We start from the raw sequence: 22891 nt of genomic DNA, 5'->3' as shown, positions 1-22891 counted from the left end.
ATTGTGTTGGAGGACGAAACTAATGAAATGATCCTATATTGTGATCAACCGTAACTTCTGTCTAGTTTAGCACATGCATGCAGGAGAGAAATATGTTATTATAAAGTTAGCTTTTTTATCGGGCTTGAATTTGGTAATTCTTTTGAAATGGGGCTTGTTAATTGGTTGTATGATTTTCCAAAAATAGCGTTCTGCATGAGGTTGGATTACATTTTTTTACACTGGATTTACAATCGACTTGAGCACACATGACCACAGAATAACGAATGACAGAATGGCCACTCAGAGGTACAACATGTGCAAAGTTTTAGCACCCCTCTGGCATGATCCGCCATTTTGCGGGTGAGTCGATGCCATGCACAGAATAACGAAGGATTTCTGTTCAATAATTTATTTCAAACAGAAGAAAATCACTGAACTTATTTACACACATCACTCATCAGGTATTCGATAGGACAGGCTTCGAGGGCCTAATACTAATAGTCGCACAATGAAAATATTATATATAAATACGAATTGTATATGTATATCGGTAAAATAATAAACGTATCGGTAGGCATTACATTTTCCTCACGTCAATAAAGTTGTTGGCATCTTGTTATCTTTATTTGCAAAAAATAACAATTTTCCTCGCTAATGAATTCACATACTTCGGTCGAAACGGGAAAACAAATGGTATGGCTTGCCAATCCTCAGCTCTTGCTTACGAATAAACGCTCCGGAACTAGAAATAAGAAAAGAAAAAAGATGCGCATCCCGTCACATGATAACCAACTTCCAATAAAACCGCCGAACCCCGTGTTTGAACGTACTACCAACAAACAGAGAAGATAAGAAGGATCGGGAAACCAAACTCTACAAGTTCAGGGTGGGCCCATATTATTATATTTCTCCCTCCATTTGCTTACATAATCATAACAGGCCTCCCAACTCCCAAGGCCTTTGTTTAATTTGAATTACTTAACACTGATTACCTAACGCCGAGGGAAACAGTGTGTTTTGTGCTAAATAAAAATAAACCGGAGGCCAAAGAAGAGCCAATTCCTAAACAGTGCCTGTATAGATTAGAATATGAAACAATATAAAGTTAACTTCAAAAACAGTAGAAAAATTCTTTATCATAAAAAATATACATGGCCGCCACTTCCCTGTGATTTTCAAAGGGAAAGCATAGGAATGCGCATCAAATTTCATAATTTGTCCTAGGGAAAATTATGAAATTTGAAGCCATCTTGTGTTGATCACGAGTAATCATTTAGATTTGAAGCCCTTTACGGGTGGACCTCTTGTCCAATAGGAACGCATTAGGTATAATTATAACAAAACTATTTGCTAACACAATGAGCGAATTTAGCAAAAACATTTTATATAATTCGACAAATTAGCACACAGTCAACCTTAAACCATTCTAAACTTGTATTAATAGAGTATATAGATACCAACATTTTTAACCTTATACAGCATTGTTGAGATTTGAGCGTTGAAAATTTTCAATATTTAAATTCGCCTGCTATAGCAGGCAACTTATATAAATGAATAATTTCAAATCATAGTCATAACATTAGCGATGAAAGCGAAATTGCAAAAAAAAACACCTTCTCCCGAAATCCTAGGAAATATTTTATCCTCATTTTAACATATTTCGCCATTTGTCTTTCAGGTTTTGCGGAGTCTTTTGCGGCATAAAACTGTAATGATTCAAAATCTTTTTCCATTGAAAGCCATATTTAGAAACGCCTTCCTTGAGGTTTTCCTCTTCTTGGACAGTGAACGGACATCGTTTCTTTGGCTTATAGCAAGTAGCCTGAAAAACACACACAGATTTAGTAAATTCACAATGTTTAGCTGTGAAAACACTCATGAACAACATAAAACAGTAACGAAAGATAATAAACTATTACGTCGAGAAAAAATAAAATAATTACAAACGCTCTGAAAAGCACCTACAAGTTAGTTTTGCTTCTTAATTAATCGTGTTTAAATTTGCAAATTGGATGGGAGCATATGAACACGTCTGTTCACAACAAATTAGACAAATTGCGAAAATTGAATGTAAAGATTTGCATATCCTGGTTTAAGTTAGCCGTGTTTTAAACAACTGTCCCCAGAAATAAAACTTACCTGCATTAAACTTGTGTATTTCTGTTTCAACGTTTTTGCAGACCTTCTCGTACTAAACTCGCAATATCTCTCAATGATACTGAATCTCGGCCCGTATTTGTCCACGCCTGTTAACGATGGACATATATATATGTCGATGGACGATGGACATACATATAGGTCACTTGACTTGACACCCTGTCGTTACGCCACTGATTCTATCTGACTTGTGTCGTGAAAAAGATATCTCCACTGAAATGAATAAAATAATCAAAAGATAATTTATATTATTTGATGAGACAGACGAGACAGACGTAGTGTCACGACATGGCGGAGTGCCAGGAGATTTTGCGCTCTTCGATTAACTCGAATGCCAACAGTAATTCCCAACCATCGGATGGAGATATCGATTCTACACAATCAAACAACGATAACAACGACATTTGTGGTGAACTAAACTCCCACTTGAAACTCTCCTGGTCAGGAGATTTCGAATCTCTCAAACGATTTGTAGATTTGAATATTGATCTTAACGGTACTTGGAAATCACCGGGAGACGAGCGAAAATCCTACAGCAATGGCCAAACGACAATAATGTGGTGGAGAAAACAGAAGAAGCTCCAACTCAGTGGCAGAGAAGCCAATAGAATCAAAAAGCAGTTTTGTAACATCCTAATGGGCGAAGCAACGCTTGGCCTTGGCCTACCACGCTTGAATGACGAGAGCGGAGCAAGTAGCGAGCCACCCAAAAAACTTTCTGATCAGTGTTCATGTACTCAAATCACAACTGATCTCGACGGTATTAGACTCGATATCGAGATATTACAATCAAAAACCGATGCCCTACAATCTTTAGCAAACGTACAAGAAGGTCGTTCATTCCCTGGCCACAACATTAACAAATTTGAATTGCAAATGCAAGAATTCTCAAAGGAAACAGGAAAAATAAAACAGATGGAAAGAGACCTAATTGAAATCAAACGTATGGTCAATAAAGGAACAGGCGAACGACAGCTAAATCCGGATAAAGATCAAATTCCTAACATCATATTACTCGAAGATACGATACCCTCAACTTGCAAGCCTAACGAGGCCGAGGAAAATCCGGCAATTACCGCCCCCACAAATCCAAATGTCAAACAGGCTAATGATAACGACCATATGCACAAAGAACCCACCCCTCTTTCATATAAAAACAAAGGCAATACTCGAGCGATTAAAGATCAAAAGATGCAAATCAGGTCATATAGACAACAACAAAGCAAAGAATACACCCACTACCATCTGAACGAACAGCTACGTTCATATAAAGCGAAACACAGAGATATACATAAGAACACATATCCAAAAGAAACCAAAGTATCCAGTAACTACACTCAAACCAATCGGCCCCACATTTCTACAAAAAACCCAAAATCCCAAAAGTCCTCCTTTGGCTCGAGTAGACAGGACAACCGGCGGACTTTCCCACCAAAAGCCAACACTAATAACAGCGCTAACCGCCGGAAATCTGATCGCAGAAACAGGCCTCCTTTTCACCGGAGATTGACAAACCATACACCGGCCAAATATCGGACACGTGTAAACAGCCCACCACCATATCAGGTAAAACACCTAAGGAAGTTACCATCGTACCAATCACATTGCCTAAACAAACCACTTACCTACCAGTCATTGGGCCAGAATCAATTCCCGCCTTTCCATGTACACCACCCACAGCAGTCAACTCTGAGCCAACGTCCCCAATCACCCATTTACAAACAATACTTCCGCCAAGCCTACCAACCCATCAATCGTACTGTAGACCAGAATGGAACATGGGTCTAGATAACGATGCATGCCACGTCGATCCCTCACGAAATCTGATAAAGTCTATCCGATACCTGTGAGGATTACGAATCACAATGTTAAATTAATTAACAAACGAAATACCAAGCAAAACAAGCTTTTACGAAATCCCAATATGATCGACATTCCTACCACTGAAGGCAGGTCTTGGAATGAACACTCGACCCTGAAAGACCTTAGTATAGAACGGGACACTCCGCAAAATTATAACATTTCAAAGTCCCCCCATTTCCGTCTGGTACACTTAAATATAAGGTCTCTACGAAATACCTCCCATTGGATCCAATTCGCCGAATTTGTTTCAAAGACAAGGATTGAGGCAATAACATTATCAGAGACTTGGTTAAACACAACCATACCAAATGCCGAGATCAACTTGGAGGGCTATAAAATTTACCGCCAAGACCGCCTCACAAAAGAGGAGGAGGGGTAGCTGCGTACATTCGGAGTGATATTAAGGTCACCGTACTGAAGGAAATATCATCAGTTTCCACCGATTACTTCCAGCAGCTTTGGCTCAAACTTCAGACTAAAAAGTTAAGATCTATCCTGCTCTGTGTATCATATAGACCACCAGACTGCCCGCCGTCCTGCCTAGAAAACAACCTAAAAGCAAGTTATATGCAAGCCGCCATGCAGGACAAACCCATATTTATTTTGGGAGACCTCAATTGCAACACCATGAAGGTCACCGCTGAGACCACAGCATTGGAAAACTTCATGTACGAGATGAACTTAAAGCAATTGATCACTTCACCAACCAGGATCACAAACACTTGTGAATCACTAATCGACGTAATCATAACTTCATCACCCAACCTTGTCCATCAAAGTGGTGTTATGGACACACTCATAAGCGACCACCTACCAGTATACACCGCGTTAAACATGAAACTTCCTAAGCCATCAGTACAGAGCATCCTGACGCGAAGCTATAAAAGCTATGATAGTTCAAAGTTCATTACCCATCTTGGTACAAGATCACAAGAACTCATTTCTATCTTTTTCGATTCCAATGTCAATTCAAAACTCAGAAAACTTAATGATGTCCTCTCTACTACTTTGGCTGTCCATGCTCCAATTAAAGAGGTCAAGATTCGACGTCGCCTGTCCATTTGTTACTGCTGACATCAAAAAACAAATGATCTACAGAGACCAGCTACATCGTCGATACAAACAGACACGAGAAATGGAGGACTGGAAGAACTTTAAAACAGTCCAAAAATCAATCAAATCCACCTTAAAAGTCGCAGAGAAAGACTACGTCCGCACTGAAGTTAATACACATAAAGACAAACCTGGGTCACTTTGGAAAGTAATTCATAGCCGCATTCCGTCTAGAGACAAAACAACCCCAATATACAGCAAAAACCAGGAAGAGGTTGCCAACGATTTTAACAGTTTTTTCCAGTCAGTAGGGATAACAGCCGCCGAAACAGCTACGCAACTGGCCTTAGATAATAACATCAATATATCTTCCATGTCTGCCTGTGAAATCAAGAACCTACAATGTCCGATCGAAGAGTCATTCCACTTCATACCTGTTACCTGTGCGGAAATTGAACGCATACTAACATCTATGCCATCAAATAAATCACCAGGTCCCGACAAAATCAGTATGAGAACTATTAAAGACTGCCTCCAAGTAATCTTAGGCCCCCTGACGGATATCATCAACAGTTCATTTACAACTAATACGTTTCCAGAAGCCTGGAAAATAGCAGAAATCATACCAATATTAAAAGAAGGGGATCACGAAATAGCCTCCAACAACCGTCCCCTCTCAATGCTCAATGTAATCTCGAAGGTATGTGAGAAAGCGGCCTTAAATCAATTCACGAGTTTTTTAAACGGACCGGCCACCTTACGGCACACCAGAGTGGAAACAGAAAGTACCATTCAACGGAAACCCTCAATATATTAGTAAACGATTTTTTCCTGAACGCAATGGATAACAAAGAGCTATCTGCCCTTATTCTGTTAGATCTGTCCAAAGCCTTCGATAGCATCGACCACACAATATTGCTTCAAAAACTAAGCAATATTGGAGTATCTCGTAAGGCTCTAAATTGGTTTAGAAGCTACCTTTCAGACAGAAAGCAATACGTACGCATTGGCTCTTCAGTATCAGAAACTCTTTCAATCACTCATGGCGTCCCACAAGGGGCAATATTGTCACCTCTGTTATTTTGCATCTATATAAACGACCTTCCAACAGCACCAAAAACAGCTAAGTTAGAATCATTTGTGGATGATTCGAAAATATTCATGTCCTTTCCAATCACGAATATAATCGATGCAAAAAGTAACATAGAAGAGGATCTTAAGAGGATTGCAACATGGTGTTTCACAAATAAGCTGTTAATTAACCCTGAAAAGACAAAATTAATGCTAATAGGCACTCGACAGTTAATCGGAAACCTTACTGAAGGACTGGTTATCTCGTTCCTAGGAAAAGAGATCACACCTTCCTCTTACGCCAAAGACCTAGGGCTATTCATGGACAGTTATTTAAGTTATGATCATCATATACGACACGTCATATCATCTTCAATGGCAAAACTGTACCAAATAAATAGAGTAAAGGACAGCTTCGATAGCGAAACCCTCCACACGATTGTCAATGCCCTAGTGATGAGCAGATTGTATTACTGCTCTACGGTGTGGTCGAATACATCGGCAACAAACATAAAAAAACTCGAAAAAGTACAAAATTTTGCTTGTAGGATTATAACAAATACAAGGAAATACGACCACATAACACCAGTACTACAGGCGATCGGTTGGCTCCCAGTCAAGGAACATTTACAGTACAGAGATACACTAATGGCTTATAAATGCATGAACGAACTTGCACCGCCGTACTTATGCGACCAGTTTTTAAAACGAAATGCAGTTCACAACAAGAACACCCGGAATAAAGACGACCTTGACATTCCCCCATGCAAAACAACATCAGGTCAAAGAAGTTTTTGCTATAGAGCAATAAAAATCTGGAACATTCTAGATAAAGATTTTAAAAAACTACCTTTTAAAACATTTAAGAAGCACTTAAAGAAAAATATGTTAACAAATAACGTTAACGGAAACCTATCTTAGTTAAAGTATTAAAATCTTAGTATAACTATACAACTAGGATTTCTCTTAATTGTAAACATATTTTATAAACATAGCATAGTCAATAACGTAATTGTAGATAGAAATATACCTATTTTTAGTCTTGTTAGTACATACTGAAAAGCCCTATTGGGAGTATGTTTTATGTATAATAATAATAAAAATAATAAAATAATATAATATATATAGATGATGATATATATCCAATATAATATCGTTGTCCGTACTTGAACAAAGAGTGCTCAATATCGAGGTGTGATAGAGCAATATATTTAATTTAATTTAATCTTAAAATATTTTCATCGCTACACTGTGTTTCACGCTTAAAAGCGATCTTCAGGCGAATGGATACTATGATTTTATAACTAACGGTTTGCTGACGCGTTGAGATGACTTGCGCGTGCGTTTGCGATTTTGAATTTTTGCGCGCTGAATTTATTGCGGTGTCTACACTTCGCAAACAATTCCGATCGTTTATTCAACGCTCTGTCTTTGCTCAATTCAAGAATATGAAGTTTCTCCTCCAAACACAGATTACATCTTTTTCCACCAGCTCTACACGCCGGGATTTGCTTTAAAAGGGACCACTTGATAGAGAATTGTCTCTCGCTTTCTTTCAATATCCAAACATACTTCGAAAGTTCCGTTTCTGTCGAGTAGCGCGCGTTGTTGAATGACTTTTTTTGGTTAGAGAAACGGTTCTTGAAGCTTCCTGCTGTCATTCCAACATATTCTTTCGTATCGCCGTCGTCGGTTGGCGTAATTTCAGCTTTGTAAACCACGCTCTCTGACAAGCATTTTCCTGATAATGGACATTCTTTTTTGACTCGACAGTTGCAGTTTCTTTCGCTGGATGGTTCGTTTCGTGTTTGTAACACACGGTGGTTGTGGTTTGAGATTGAGGTTTTTACGTTGTTCATGCAGGAGTAGCTGACCTTTACCGTATTACGATTAAAGATTTTGTGGAGACGCGACGTCTTAGGAAAGTGCTTGTCAATCAATCGCAGAAAATTGTGTGCCACGTTCGTCCTCACGTTCTTGCTGAAGGGGGGATTGAACCAGATGATCTTTCTCTTACGGTTATTGGTAGATGAACGGTCGGGTTTGGCGTTATTGATTGCGTAATGTAGTTTGGCTTTATAATTACTGCAGTTGAGAGCATTCTCGTAGAATTGCGCGGCTGAGTTGAAGCTTGACTCATCGGATGATAAACTTGATATTCGTTTGTTTACTGATTTCGGAAGTTGTTTAATGATGGAGGGAGGATGGTTGGAGCGGCTGTCAATGTAAAGAGGGTCGTTGTTTGGCTTTCTGTATGGGTGATAGCTCTCTTCTTGCAAATTGAAGGTGACATCGAGGAAGTTGACGATGTGGTTGTTTACTTCAGCTGTGATTCTTAAATCCAAGTCATTGAAAATGCTGTGTAGCATTTTCCTTGCCAGATCTGCTGATCTTCCTGCGGTGCCTTCTAACAGCAGTAAACCGTCGTCTCGATATAATCCGATGTTATCTTTGCCAAATCTTTTAGAAAGCTTATTCAGCACATACAGTCCGACAAGTTCACATATTTCTGCGCCATCAAAGCTGCCCATTGTTCATCAACGTGAAGACGAACGTGGCCCACAATTTTCTGCGATTGATTGACAAGCACTTTCCTAAGACGTCGCGTCTCCACAAAATCTTTAATCGTAATACGGTAAAGGTCAGCTACTCCTGCATGAACAACGTAAAAACCTCAATCTCAAACCACAACCACCGTGTGTTACAAACACGAAACGAACCATCCAGCGAAAGAAACTGCAACTGTCGAGTCAAAGAAGAATGTCCATTATCAGGAAAATGCTTGTCAGAGAGCGTGGTTTACAAAGCTGAAATTACGCCAACCGACGACGGCGATACGAAAGAATATGTTGGAATGACAGCAGGAAGCTTCAAGAACCGTTTCTCTAACCACAAAAAGTCATTCAACAACGCGCGCTACTCGACAGAAACGGAACTTTCGAAGTATGTTTGGATATTGAAAGAAAGCGAGAGACAATTCTCTATCAAGTGGTCCCTTTTAAAGCAAGTCCCGGCGTGTAGAGCTGGTGGAAAAAGATGTAATCTGTGTTTGGAGGAGAAACTTTGAATAAACGATCGGAATTGTTTGCGAAGTGTAGACACCGCAATAAATTCAGCGCGCAAAAATTCAAAATCGCAAACGCACGCGCAAGTCATCTCAACGCGTCAGCAAACCGTTAGTTATAAAATCATAGTATCCATTCGCCTGAAGATCGCTTTTAAGCGTGAAACACAGTGTGGCGATGAAAATATTTTAAGATTAAATATAAATATAAATATATATATATATATATATATATATATATATATATATATATATATATATATATATATATATATAAAGCGATGGACATAAATTATTTGAAAAAGCTAGGCCAATAAATTGAAAGAAGCAGCGCTAAGGACTGTTTCCCACTGTCTGTTCATCAGCGTAAACATTGCAACGACTACCAACCTTCTTTGAGAATTTCAATTTCGCGTGCAGTAAAAGGTTTTTTGGTGGGCCTTGAACTGTTCTTCTGATCATGGGGTTTTACACTCTTTGCTATCTAAAAAATATATCTGCCATTGATTTCAAACTCGAATACCAAATACAATTTTTTCCAAAATACAACCTATAAAGTTGCAATTAAGCATTTTGAAATAAAAATTAATTTGAATTCATTCTGCCTAACCCTAGATCTGGCACTGCGCAAAAATACCTAAACAACCATACAGTAGTGCACTCAAACGTATGCTTCCTACTCACATGTCTAACGAATAGCTGCGTCATATCCTACCTCTCTGGGGAAGCCTTCACAGCGCACGTTAACCTTTGGAGACGACACGAAGTCGAAATCTGGTGACCGTTTTTTTGTTTCTTTAAATTTTTTGTATCTTTGAAGAGCAGATACCACTTCCATAACAAACAAACGATGTTCAGTACACGTGTTGATGCTACGTCGTATACTACCTAGATAATTACGGCTGTTTACTTTAGCGAAGTCCACACGACATCCCAGACATTTACGGCAGATCTTAAATAAAAATAACCTTTTTTACTTCAATTCTGCAGAAACCAAAATAATAAAAACGGAAATGTACTGATCATGCGAAAAAATGGAAATGGAACTTAAAAGGTGTGAATGTATCAAAATCAGGGAATCTGTGGAATAAAAATAATTAACAATAAGATTATTAACGCCTAGAAATTATCCCTTAACGGTGATTTTCACACAAATTCGTATTTAACTCAATTTTAGAATTGCTAAAATATTATGCAGCAGAACTTTTAGAGTGTTTTCTCAAGCATTCCTTTTAAAGTAGGACGTCTTTAGGTATCGCGCAAACATTTTCAAACTTATCATCAGGGCCCAGGGGACAAGAACAAAATCAATTTCACGCGGGTGGCATACTTCAATAGTTAGCTTCTTTTTTGATCTATAATGGTATCACTGGGTCTATATAATTACAGGGTTTTTAATAGCCTTAAGGCCAATAAAAACATCTAAAAGAATAATTGCAACAAGAAAGTGGCATTTATTAATACCGTTAAGGAGAAGAGATCGTATTAATTCATTAAATTTACCCCTTTTTTGTTGTGTTCAAACAACAAAGGCTCCTTTCTTTTTTTCTTGGGTGGGAAAGGTGCCTTCAATATCATGTCATGTACTGGTATATCAAAATCGACAGACTTATCAACTGGAGATTCAGAGAGAATTTCTTGACCAGTGAAAGGAGAATCTTCATGATCAGATTCTGACAGTCGAAGCCGTCGTTTTGAACTTTTTCCGTTGTTTCTTTTCTCGTTGGCCGTTGTTATGAACGGCCTCTTGCTAGCTCTGCTGTTGATCATTTCTGTATTTGAAACAATAATGGACAGCGTTGTTTACATTCGATGGATTGAGAGAAAAAATGATTTGGCAGTTTTTATGCTAGATTTACTAGAGAGTTAATTGGCCTTTTTTTCCTTATTAGGTAAGAGCAAAGCAGGGAAATCATAGGGTTATGTTTTTCCATAAAATTTTTTTTATGTGAAAAATCCGAGAAAGATTTAAACGTAGATTCTGATGTTTGAATGATTTTATTAAGTAGCTACACTAATTTAATTTTGTACGCGTGATGGGCGCACGAAAAATAAATATATTTCCAGAACACAAAAGAACATAACATCGTTCTTGGAGAGATGTTGATGACTCACCTGTCTTCTGATTTTTAGGAGTTTTACCACAACGAATGTTTGCAACTTTATCGCAATTGCTATCACCATTACAGGTTTCAGAACAGACGTCAGATGAAGATCTAATTGTATCTACATCCAATCCCTTTTGACTGGGTATAATTTCGGAATTTGGGTCAGGGTTAGTTTTCAAATCCTCCACTTTTGGATAATCCTGATTATGGTCAATTGTACAATCAAACGTATTTGAGTGAATGGGTATTTGCTCATTCGAATCAGTTACAGGACCTGCTTTGATCGAATTTCCAATCGGGTGAGGGAAAGGTGATTCACTGGTCTTGGAGGCTTCGATTTGTTCTGACATTCCTACAACATCATCACCATTCTGAATTTTTTCGCCCTGCATATCTTCACCCACAATCTGATTGCAAGGATTGTCCTCTATTGAATTACTATCTGTGGAATCTAATTTCTCTTTCATCTCATCACATGTGACACCAGTCTCGCTAACTGAAGTATCTACTTTATTGCTGTCAACGTCTTTATTCGAAAAAATCACGCCAGAACGCGTTGTAGTGTTCATCATAGCCATTAAACGATCAATTCGATTGTCACTGACTGACTTTTGTTCCTACAAGGATAATATGAAACTAAAAACCTTCAATTATCTCATGTCTAGCTACAGTTAAAAGCACACTTATCGTGTATTACTAAGCTATAGAAACAATGCTAAATTAACCTAAAAAAGTATTTTCAAGTTAATTGCAATACTGCTCTCACCACTGTAAATGCACAGAGTTCTTTTAAAGAACGGACTTCATTCGTTAAATCTTGAATCCGGTTAACTATCATATCAGTTTGTCCAGATGGCATTATGTCTCGGTTTTCTACATTACTTTCACTACCATTACTACTCCCATCCTCCACATTTGTAACATCTACTTCACCTTCACCTTCTATATTCTGTTTTCCATCTAGCAGGAAAAAAATATTGCATGAAATGTGCCCTGGCCAACAACTATTATACCCATTTACCACTTCGGTATTCGTACTGGCACCTTAATAACAGTTTTTCCTACATTGTCACAGGCGATTAAATACGACAGCTTACTTTCCACTTGAAGTAAGTTATCTGGCGCTATCTGTATTTTTTTTAAGACGTCATCCATACACTCCGGAATCGTTATTTCTGAAGAAATGAATGAGATATTTAATAATGCACCAAATCCTTCCTAAGCACAATTCCTTTAAAACTGATGTGATTGAAAATTTTTATTATCAGAAAACAGGTGTCGTTTAAAAGACTTACTGGTTTGCTCTAAGTACGTTTGCAAAACACATAAAGCGGACTTTTGTAACTCCTTGCAATTCTATAAAACTCGAAGAGACTCAAATACAACATCGTCAACAAAGTTAATAAAGTGTCCAAGGTGACAATCGACATTCGGCAACAGTCCTACACGTAACCTACCTGATTTTCGGCTAACACCTTCACTACCGTAGGCATCCCTTCATTTGTTAAAAACTGTTTGCAACTTGAGTCTGGAAAGAAACGCTCCCACATTTTGAACAAAAAACGTTTTCTAGCGTACACTTGGTTTTACACTTATTAAAGAGTAATCTTAAGGCGCTGCTTTTTTTTCATGCTCAGTTTATTTCGGCACCATAATGACACACTGTTTACAGTACAAAATTTCCTAGGGGTTTTAGCTGATGGAAAATTTGGTTTTAGCTGTCGGGATTTTTATATACCTACATATACAACTTAGCCGGTGGACTTATAGCAGTGGAAAGCTTATGCAGCTATATCAAAACGAACATTCTTTGATCACGTGCTTGATCGATGCTGGTGCACTAATCTGGACACTGGGTCTTGGTTCTTGGATGCGCAAGACTTCCACTCTAAAACCCACATCCACTTACCACATCCCTCAATACAAGCAGAGAGTGTTATCAAACACTGTATTTTAAACTTGGGAGATGCAAAACAAAGCTGAAGTGATTGCAAAAGGAGGGGAACAATTTCCATTTCCGCTATACTGTCGCGACACTTGTCTATCAAGATATAAAAAATAATATATTGCACCTTCTCTTAAGCAGCAATTGTTGTACTCTTGCCGAAAAAATCCAGTACCAACAGTATCCGAAAGGGGCATTCTACAATATTGGTTCCGTTAGATAGTCTACTGTTTCGCATCTCGGATCTGCCCAAAGGATTTCTTTTGTAAGTGCAATAGTTTACAATAAAAATCCGTCTGGCATAACTCGTTTTGATAAAAAAAATGAGAGCCGTATTTGAAACAAATGAATACAGCGTTTAGTGTTTTCTTAACACTAGTAGCAATTTCATGTCATGTCCGCGTCGCAAATTTGGCGTATCTTAACTCGTTATGAAGCATAGTAGTGATTACGAGTACAAGTACGAGATTCGCCACTCTCACCCGTTGTTTGCATGCTCACGCCATCAGCACAAACTTGTAGTCGTTGTGCTTTGAGTTTCGAGTACGAAATTTGCCAACAAACTCGTACTCAAAAACCCGAAGACTACGAGTTTTGGCTGATGACGTAAGCAAACAAAGCGCGAGAATGACGAATCTCGTACCCGCAGTCGCCGCCAAAAAACTCCCCAATATATGAATATTCACCCCCCCACACACACAATTGTTGTTCTAGTTAGGCCCCTGATCAGTCTGATAAAAAAATTATGGAAATGAAGTAATTGACAGCTACTGTTACGTCAACGCAGTATATGACGAGTATATTGGTATATTCATGAAATAAATTTCAGCGTACCATTGTCGCGCACAGCTGCATCTATTGTCAATATCAAGACCTGAAGAACAGTGGAAGGTATTTGGCCACCAGCAAGCAGGTCTTCTCGAAATATATCATATAATACCCTTATACCTCCTACCAGACGAAAATTGAAAGCGTGTTTCAAGGCAACACTGAATTGGTTTAAATTATGACTTTATATGAGGCCAACTTGAGAAGAAAGGGGGGGGGGATTTATTTAAAAAATGGCGAGCATTGGGAATAATTAGACAAAAAAGTACAACGACTTCACAAGTGCAATTGATATTTCAGACTACAGGAATTTTGAATTTTTATACTTACTATTATTTACTAAACAATTTGTTAGAAATGTGAGAGTACTGGTTTGTATACGTGGATAATCGGAATTCCTTAGATAAGCCACAGCAGCAGGAAACGCTGACGAACATAGAAATTGGTTGTCATCTTCAATTAAAAAAAAACTGTGTTATAAAATGATTAAAACTGCAGCCATTCGATGATAATTGGAAGTATTTTCCACATCAAAAGATTTCCTCATCGAATAAAACTTTAAAATTTCTCTTCGTGACAAGAGGTAGTTATATATGTCTCCCTGTTTGCACTTGCGTAAATTATACGCTCATTCACCTGCAGTATATATAAAAATAAGAAAATTGCACAAAAGATCGCAGCAAAACAAAAACGATAGAAATTAAATGCATACTGTTTTGTGGGTTATAAACACAAACAGACAAGGCATGTGTCGCTGTTTGCCAGAGGTTCATCAGAGATTCATTTTCTTGGCAATTTGATGAAAGGTATTCCGCTAGTCTATTCGGAAGGCGTGGAAAATGCGATGGAGAACGAACATCCCTGGAAAAAATCACAGTCAATTGTTCTTGAAATACTTAAGTGGAAGTCAAGTCCGTGAACAAACGGTTTGTTAACATTTTGAATATCTATACTGTTTTAAAATACGTACGCTTTGTTATATGTAGCTAATTCTGTTTTAGGTTCGCTGCGCTTTTAAATGAACGTATATTAAAGCGCATGTGCAGAAAAACTTGTGAACGTGCAAAATTTAGGCCAAATTATTGTAGAGAGGGCCCTCCTTTGTTATGAGCAGAACCGATGCGCAGATTTATCACCAAATAGAATTGATCAAAAAGACATGAATCCAGTGAATATATAATCTCCGAGGTTACTGATCTTTAAAGTACGTCAACTGGCGTCTATCACTTGGTTTTCCTTCTCGTAGGACTGTCTCGCAATGTCACTTCCCGTATATGAAAGTATGAAATACTTGTCAGCCGTATGTTTGTCCAACTTAACTCTATGATCATCATCCAATTCATTCATGCCTTGATCATGATTCGGAAAAACAGGTGATCGAGAAGATTTATCAACGAAGATATGAAGTGATTGCTTTCTTCTAAAATCATCTTGCTTCATAGTTGATCGCTTGAACTAATTTACCGTCCATATTTGCTTTATATACAACCTGGATCTCGTTGTGTCTCGGTGATAAGATGCTCTTGTTTTTAAACCTCGTTTTTCTCTCTCCACAAGGGCCCAATTTTTCCCAAACTAAGAGAGTAAGTGTATTTAAGAACAATCTATGTACACTATTTTGCTAGTATGAAGATCTAGATGTATCTCAAACTTTCAACAAAAATTTAGAAAAAACGCGCGGAATTTTTGTCATTTTCGTGTTTGCTTCAACATCATTTCGTAACGGCAGCATTTTTTTAAAATCTGATTACATATTTGGGAAATTCACTCGTGATACTTCGAGTTTACGTCTATTTTACGAAGCTAATGCAAGATTTAATATTATGAAAACTTCATCGATTTAAAAATGTTTATTTTTCACAAAAATATTTAGAAAAGAGTGGGTCTACTTGCAAACTGAGCACAAAGTCGGGTTGAACCTCCTCCGCCCTCCCTGAGTTATCGTTCCACTTGTATTAGAATTCACTGGAAAATATACGGCTGTTGCTAGTTGCTATGACTACTTTCTATCATGTTATAATTTTACCGAGGCGCGGGGTTTCTGCATGCATGTTCTCTAGTTCGCTGCATGAATCACTAATTTGCTAAGGGTTTTGTTAACAATCTGTTTCTACAGAGTATAGCTATATGGGAATAAAACTTACTTGAAAAGGTAGCGTAATGTTTCAACGCATTTTGTCTGCCTCGCCAGATTCTGCCCTTTCTCTGGAATAGAAAAAAGGAATTGAAGAAGTATTGGTATACGACTCATGAAAATTCTACCGCATTTGATCCTACTTCGTGTTGCCATAAATCACCATCAACATTCTACTTAGGCCTACAGTTGTTTTTAATTAGACAAATCAGTAAGTAACTAGAGATAGTTTGCAATCTTATCGACGATTTCATCAACAAAAATTTCTTCAGTACACAAAAGATCTTTTGGGTGCACAATACTTGTCGGACGCTAGATGAAATTACAAGAACAGAGATGAAACGTGAATATTCCTGAATGAAAACCTCGACAATCAAAGTAATTTTCAGCTTGACCTGTTTGTAACTCAGAGCAGCACCATCACAATATTAATTCACCTGATTTATACACAATAATTTATGAAAGAATTTAGGTAATTCATTGCTTTCATAATTATTTTAACCCCGTAAGCTCTTTTACCTAACCCTTTAGAGAAAAGAGAGCGATTCGAATAGTTCCCTGGGTCAATTTTCATATTAAAATCTGAATCTATTAACAAAGTTGATCTTAACAATCCCTAACTAAAGCCTCCCCTGACACTAATATTATCTTTTATATTTATCATTACCAGACCATCAATAATCCTAGGAAAACCATATAGGCATTATCAGATTATTATAATATTATAGGCCTAAGCTAATACGGTACATGGAAGAACTACATAATAATGTCCTTAGTCTCAAAACATTTGCACGTTTAACATGGAGAGCATATGTTATTACCATTATTTTCACAAGCCGCGCACAATGCATGTAGAGAAGCCTCTCTAAGCGAGTTTGGTTGGTCGTCAGGGGATATCAGTATCTTTAAGATGTGTTCTAAACCATTCGTATGAACCAAGAAGCTCGATGTATTGTCTAGAAAGAACCAAACCAGCAAACTATAGCCATTACATTCTATTGTTATATACCTAGTGTCACAATTCATTTTTTCTGTTTTCCTCAGATGATCCACGCGTGGAGGGCTTTAAATCTTCGCCATGATTACGCGTGATCAACACGATCGGGCATCAAATTTCATAATTTTCCCTAGGGCAAATTATGAAATTTCATGCCTGTTGCTAGGAAAGTTTTTGAAGTTAACTTTATATTGTTTCATATTCTAATCTATACAGGTCTAGGAATCTTCTTTGGTTTATTTTCATTTTGACACTAGATATAACAACAAATATATCACAGCAGTGCGCTTTGTTGACCCTCGGCCGGAGGTCTTGCTAAAGGAAATTTGTAAATAATAATTTGAACTTCAAAAATAACAACGTAAGTAGGAGTGTAAAAACCTGGACGGTGGAGCATTAGGCCTACAGGTCAAGCGTCGATCGCACTTCTCATGCACAGAAGTGCTATGAGTCAAACAAAAATGGCTCGATCCAGACCAAATAGAAGTATAGAACGCCATATAACAATCAAGAAATTCTGAGAAATAGACCTACTATCTATATTTCTACATGATAATTAAAAAAATACCACGTATGCTTTCTTGTAAATCTTTCAAGAATATCTGGCTATTGCACGTCTAAATTAATATAAAGACAACTAAAAAATACACTGCAAAGTGTAGCAATCTTACCACTGGTCCGAAGTATAGATGCCATGGTCTTCAGAGCTTGCTCCTGAAATTCTAAATCTTCGTGTCGGTATTTAATACTCTCAATCAATAATTTTAAATCATCCAATGCAGCTGTATCAGCTTCCATTCTTTCGTCATGATCAACCATAGAAACTCAAAACCTGAACGAAATATTTATCTGTAAAACTATAAAGTATATAGGAGTCGCTAAAAACCAGTACGCCTCGGAGCAATGACCTGAAGGATAATACTGATTAATAGTGATGTACATGCAGGGCCATTTGTCCGAAGGGCGTCGAACTGGAACGGCGGATAGGTTCAAAATGAAAAACAAAATTGACATCCATTATTTGAACTGAGCTAGCTGAAATATTTCAAAGTAAATAGTTTAATTTTCAATGAAAGTACATATTATTTAGCGCAAAAGAATGAAAAGATGCAGGTTCAGCCTGCCCATTGAAACCGGGGGTGGCCCATGCCATAGACTCTTTTACCGTGCTAGTTTGTGTCACTGAAAGTGACCAGTCACCAAACTGTAGCATATATGTGCTGCGCAGGATTCACCATGACCTTTTTTTCCGAATAGACGCAGCCCCTACCTCTCCCCCTAATCAAAAGTTCTTTCGACGCCTGTTCAGTCTTTCACAAGATGTACATATGAGTTTGTAAACATTAATTGGCTTATTCATACACTGTTTAAGCTCCACACCTTACGAACAACCGGACCCTGATATTTGTATATCATGTGTCTGTAACAGCACTGTGACGGAATATCAGTAGACAGTGTTGTAGCCCACATTGTCACATTTTTCATAAAATATTATATGGGCAAAATATGGTCATACAAAACTTGTTAATTAACAGAACATTTTAACGGAGTGTTTGAGAATTTTACCTGTTAAGAATTCCTTTTAACTGCTTAGTTAATTGTCAAATCAGTGGATCTAAATTATTTGCACATACAGTATTCACAGTGTCCAGCAATAAAGGCTTTGCTTCAGCACATGCAGCTGGTTATATAGGGATGTATTTGGTGCAGAATAAATTAAAAATTAAAATTACTCTTATCCCTATGCGTTTATCATGATCATGCATGTCTAGATGAGGCATCAGTTAATTCAGTTTGAATATAAATTGAAGAAAAAAATTAAGGCAACTTAATCCGGGCAAAAGGCCTTGGTTAAAGATAAAAAATCTAGCTCTGCATGTATAATTAATACATTTAGTGTTCCAGGAATTGAGTAATAATTAAGTAAAATTTTGTGAACTCACCATATATGCAAAATACAAGTACATTTTTCAGTTTATCCATAAATGTTGGGGCCGCAGAAGATCATTACAGTAAGTGGGGGGGGGGGCAACATAATATTAATTTTTCAGGGGGCATGTTAATTGTATAAAAGACTAGTTAATTTTTAACTGTAGTTAAGGACAGAATTGTCCAATCAGAGTTATGTATTTCTGAGTTGACTATAGGATTTAACTATGCAAAGTGTAGTGTTGAAGGGTTTATACAACCCGCCCCAGCAGTATATATTAGTTTCTTTTTAATTTAATTGATTGAAGGGTTTTATAATTAATACATTTAGTGTTCCAGGAATTGAGTAATAATTAAGTAAAATTTTGTGAACTCACCATATATGCAAAATACAAGTACATTTTTCAGTTTATCCATAAATGTTGGGGCCGCAGAAGATCATTACAGTAAGTGGGGGGGGGGCAAATATTCATATATTAATTTTTCAGGGGGCATGTTAATTGTATAAAAGACTAGTTAATTTTTAACTGTAGTTAAGGACAGAATTGTCCAATCAGAGTTATGTATTTCTGAGTTGACTATAGGATTTAACTATGCAAAGTGTAGTGTTGAAGGGTTTATACAACCCGCCCCAGCAGTATATATTAGTTTCTTTTTAATTTAATTGATTGAAGGGTTTTATAGTATGTCTGTTAACATGAATATATGCCCCCTCCCCTTAACAATCTTTCCTAGCCCCTGCATAAATGTATATTATCCTAAAGTGGGACCTCATATACTTTTCAGCTAAGTCACTTGTTCAAAGATTTACTGGTATGTCCTAGCTGATTTACTGGTAAATCATTACTATAGGTAATAAAACAATTTGCTGATTATAGTCTAAAACAAAATTCCTTTTGTTGCTAGGGTTACAAATGTACAAGGAATTCTCTAAGGCACCTGGGATTGAATCACAACTCATTGCATATCACTGGAAATTACATGCAAGATTCATAGAATTTTTATAAATGTATACTCTTTTGGGATTTGGGATGAAACATATGTACAGTACTCATGGCAGAAGTTTGTCAGTAAAATTAAATTATTCTTATACTGGCTCCAGGTATATCCAGGTATGCAATCAAGATTATAATGTATCCAGGATCTGGCTGGCTCAAGATAAGTACATGCATTCTAAACAAATTTTTCAAGGTAAAATATTTGTAGTACAACTGGTTGTACATATTTAGAAAGAGACCGGTAATAAACACCACAAGAGAATACAATAATTACAAGGCCATGCAGGTTTATAATAATTACATGCACATTAAATTGGCTGCCATATAATGAATAATTCAGGTTATATATAAAGTGCTATAGTACTATACCCTGTAAGTACTACAATACTGGCCAAATTCTGCCAGTTATAACAACCAAAGAAAACTTTTGCTTCAGGACATGCGACCTAGCTAAAAATTGAAAATTCCTAGCTTCAGATATAAACTCAGTACTTGTCATAAAATGAGTTTATTGCCTGGAGAAAGCATATTTTAATTTTACAGTGTTTGAATTCGCTCTGAGTAAGGCATATAAAGCATTTGACAAGATTTTTAAATACGAAACAACAAATTTTTATCTATAATAACGTTTATAAATTAAAAGATCCTTTGTTTACAAAATGATTTTGTTCCGAATATAACACTAAAACCATCCTAATTAAACAGAATGTATAAAATTAAGGTATAATATACTGAAAGAAGTACTTGAAAAGAAAAAGCGAAACAAAGTTGTATTAAAAACAATTGAAAAAATACAAATAAATTTGCATACCTTGAATCGTTCTCAAATTCTTGGGAAAAGGATATACAAATTCCCGCCAAAACTAAAGTCACGTGACTGGCAGCGCTAGTTCTTGTTGAGCCCAGGGCCTGTGCCAGGGCGCTATATAAGTGCCGGACTCACCCTCCGGTACACGCGAGCCCACGTATTGTTAGTATTGTTTATAGCAACAACAGTAAATACCTAAACACTGTATAAAATATGGAGACGCACGGTTTTAATAATTAATAAATGTGTATTACTTTATTCCTGTTCGTTATTCATGAAACATTAGTACTTTCTAGTTTCTACGCGATCTGCAATTCATTATGTTTCCTTTACGTTTTCAGATGTTATATAAAAAACATGTACATATTGTCATAGTTTTCATGGATTAGTCGTTAATTAATGATTCGAGCAACAGGGGGAGGCGTAGCCGCGCAAAGCGTTTGCAAAACTTGGAACGTCTACATTTTACATAGTCTATGACGTTCATCACTTTGACACGTTCCAACAACGCATTTTTGTGATTTATTCCAGAGATATTCAGGTTTTTATATATTTTGATGTCTCTACTTTTGAATAGTATTAGTTTTAGTAACAGATCGTCCGTTGCTATGGCGACATACGTGTACAAAATTCACTCCAAAATGACCAATTGCCTCGGATAATTTGAAAAGAAGCACGGTGACCCCCAATTTTTTTTTCGTCCATCATTTTACTTGGAAGAAAAACTAACAATTGGCAAAATATAAAAAAATTCTATGATGCCACATTTTTGAAAAATGTAAAAATGATATTTTTTTTGATAATTTTTTTTCCATCATAGAATTTTTTTATATTTTGCTAATTGTTAGTTTTTCTTCCGAGTAAAATAATGCACGAAAAAGAATTGGGGTCACCGTGCTTCTTTTCCAACTATCCGAGACAATTGGTCATTTTGGAGTGAATTTTGTACACGTGTGTCGCCATAGTGACTTACGATTTGTTACTAAAACTAATACGATTCAAAAGTAGAAAAATTAAAATATATAAAACCCCTAATATATCTGGAATAAATCATAAAAATGCGTTGTTTGAAAGTGTCAAAGTGATGAACAATGGAATTTTTTGAAAATTGTATCGAGCCACCTTAAAGTTCATCCACCGGCGCATGCATATAATATGATTTATCTGCATCGTCATTCAGCGATAAAAACAATCACACGATAAAATAATGCTTGTAGAAGAGTGTAGTTTATTCCATATTTTATTGCGTGCCTTGAGGACACACATTATTACACATATATAATTATACTGATAAATAGCACTGTCATTCAAATGAACAATCACTCATTGCTCAACAATTCCTCATAAATTTACATAAATTTAATACTGTATTTATACTGTTTTTCATTTTACTGCGTTTTCTTTTTTTTTGCTTTTTTATTTTGCTCTTGGGTATAATCTGCCCCGAATAAGATAATCTCGTTCTTGCCTTTGGGAATGAAAGATCTCAAGAAAGCGCCGAATGACGTAAATAATCCCTAAATAAAATGAAGTCAAAATTTCGTTGGTTTAAACATTGTTTAAAACAACCGCCCCCTTACACACAATATAAACTAACAATTAAACTTGCTGAAACAGCTGTTTTCTACCATATACCTACGAACACAAACTATAAAACAAGACCTCGGAAAACACAGAACATGTTTCGCTTATACGGTCAACAACTAGCTCAATACGACTACTGCATGTTTCTCAATTCTGGGTTGATTCGGAATCTGCAATTTGAAACTGTAGAAAACTTACGCCACTCTGTTTCTCTGACTTCTTGTTATCGTCTTTTTTGGTCTTTTTCTCTTCCTTGGTCTGGGCTTGAGTTTCTTCCTTCTTTGCGCCATTCGCAATATTTGATTCCTAAAAACGATTTTACAGAAACTAAATATTAGTAACGTACTCTCGTTAAATAATTAATATCCTA

At 36.8% G+C, this 22891-nt stretch overlaps 1 protein-coding gene across 1 annotated transcript; it reads right to left on the bottom strand.

The window, feature by feature from the left end:
* Window positions 1-1627: 1627 nt before the first annotated feature.
* On the bottom strand, window positions 1628-20984 carry LOC114539354. Its single transcript, XM_028559982.1, has 14 exons — window positions 20941-20984; window positions 17874-18034; window positions 16216-17161; window positions 13208-15646; window positions 12756-12826; window positions 12594-12654; window positions 12396-12473; window positions 12065-12258; window positions 11306-11915; window positions 10694-10962; window positions 9906-10142; window positions 9581-9674; window positions 2122-2228; window positions 1628-1804 (listed from the first exon to the last, which is right to left on the bottom strand). The coding sequence occupies exons 4-14, from the start codon at window positions 13311-13313 to the stop codon at window positions 1628-1630; spliced, it is 2004 nt and encodes a 667-aa protein (XP_028415783.1). The 5' UTR covers window positions 13314-15646; window positions 16216-17161; window positions 17874-18034; window positions 20941-20984.
* Window positions 20985-22891: the final 1907 nt, after the last annotated feature.

The sequence above is a fragment of the Dendronephthya gigantea genome, unplaced genomic scaffold (assembly GCF_004324835.1).
Source record: "Dendronephthya gigantea isolate DGI-Jeju-01 unplaced genomic scaffold, DenGig_1.0 000003F, whole genome shotgun sequence".
Taxonomy (NCBI): Eukaryota; Metazoa; Cnidaria; class Anthozoa; order Malacalcyonacea; family Nephtheidae; genus Dendronephthya; species Dendronephthya gigantea.
This window is presented reverse-complemented; position numbering and strand designations above follow the sequence as displayed.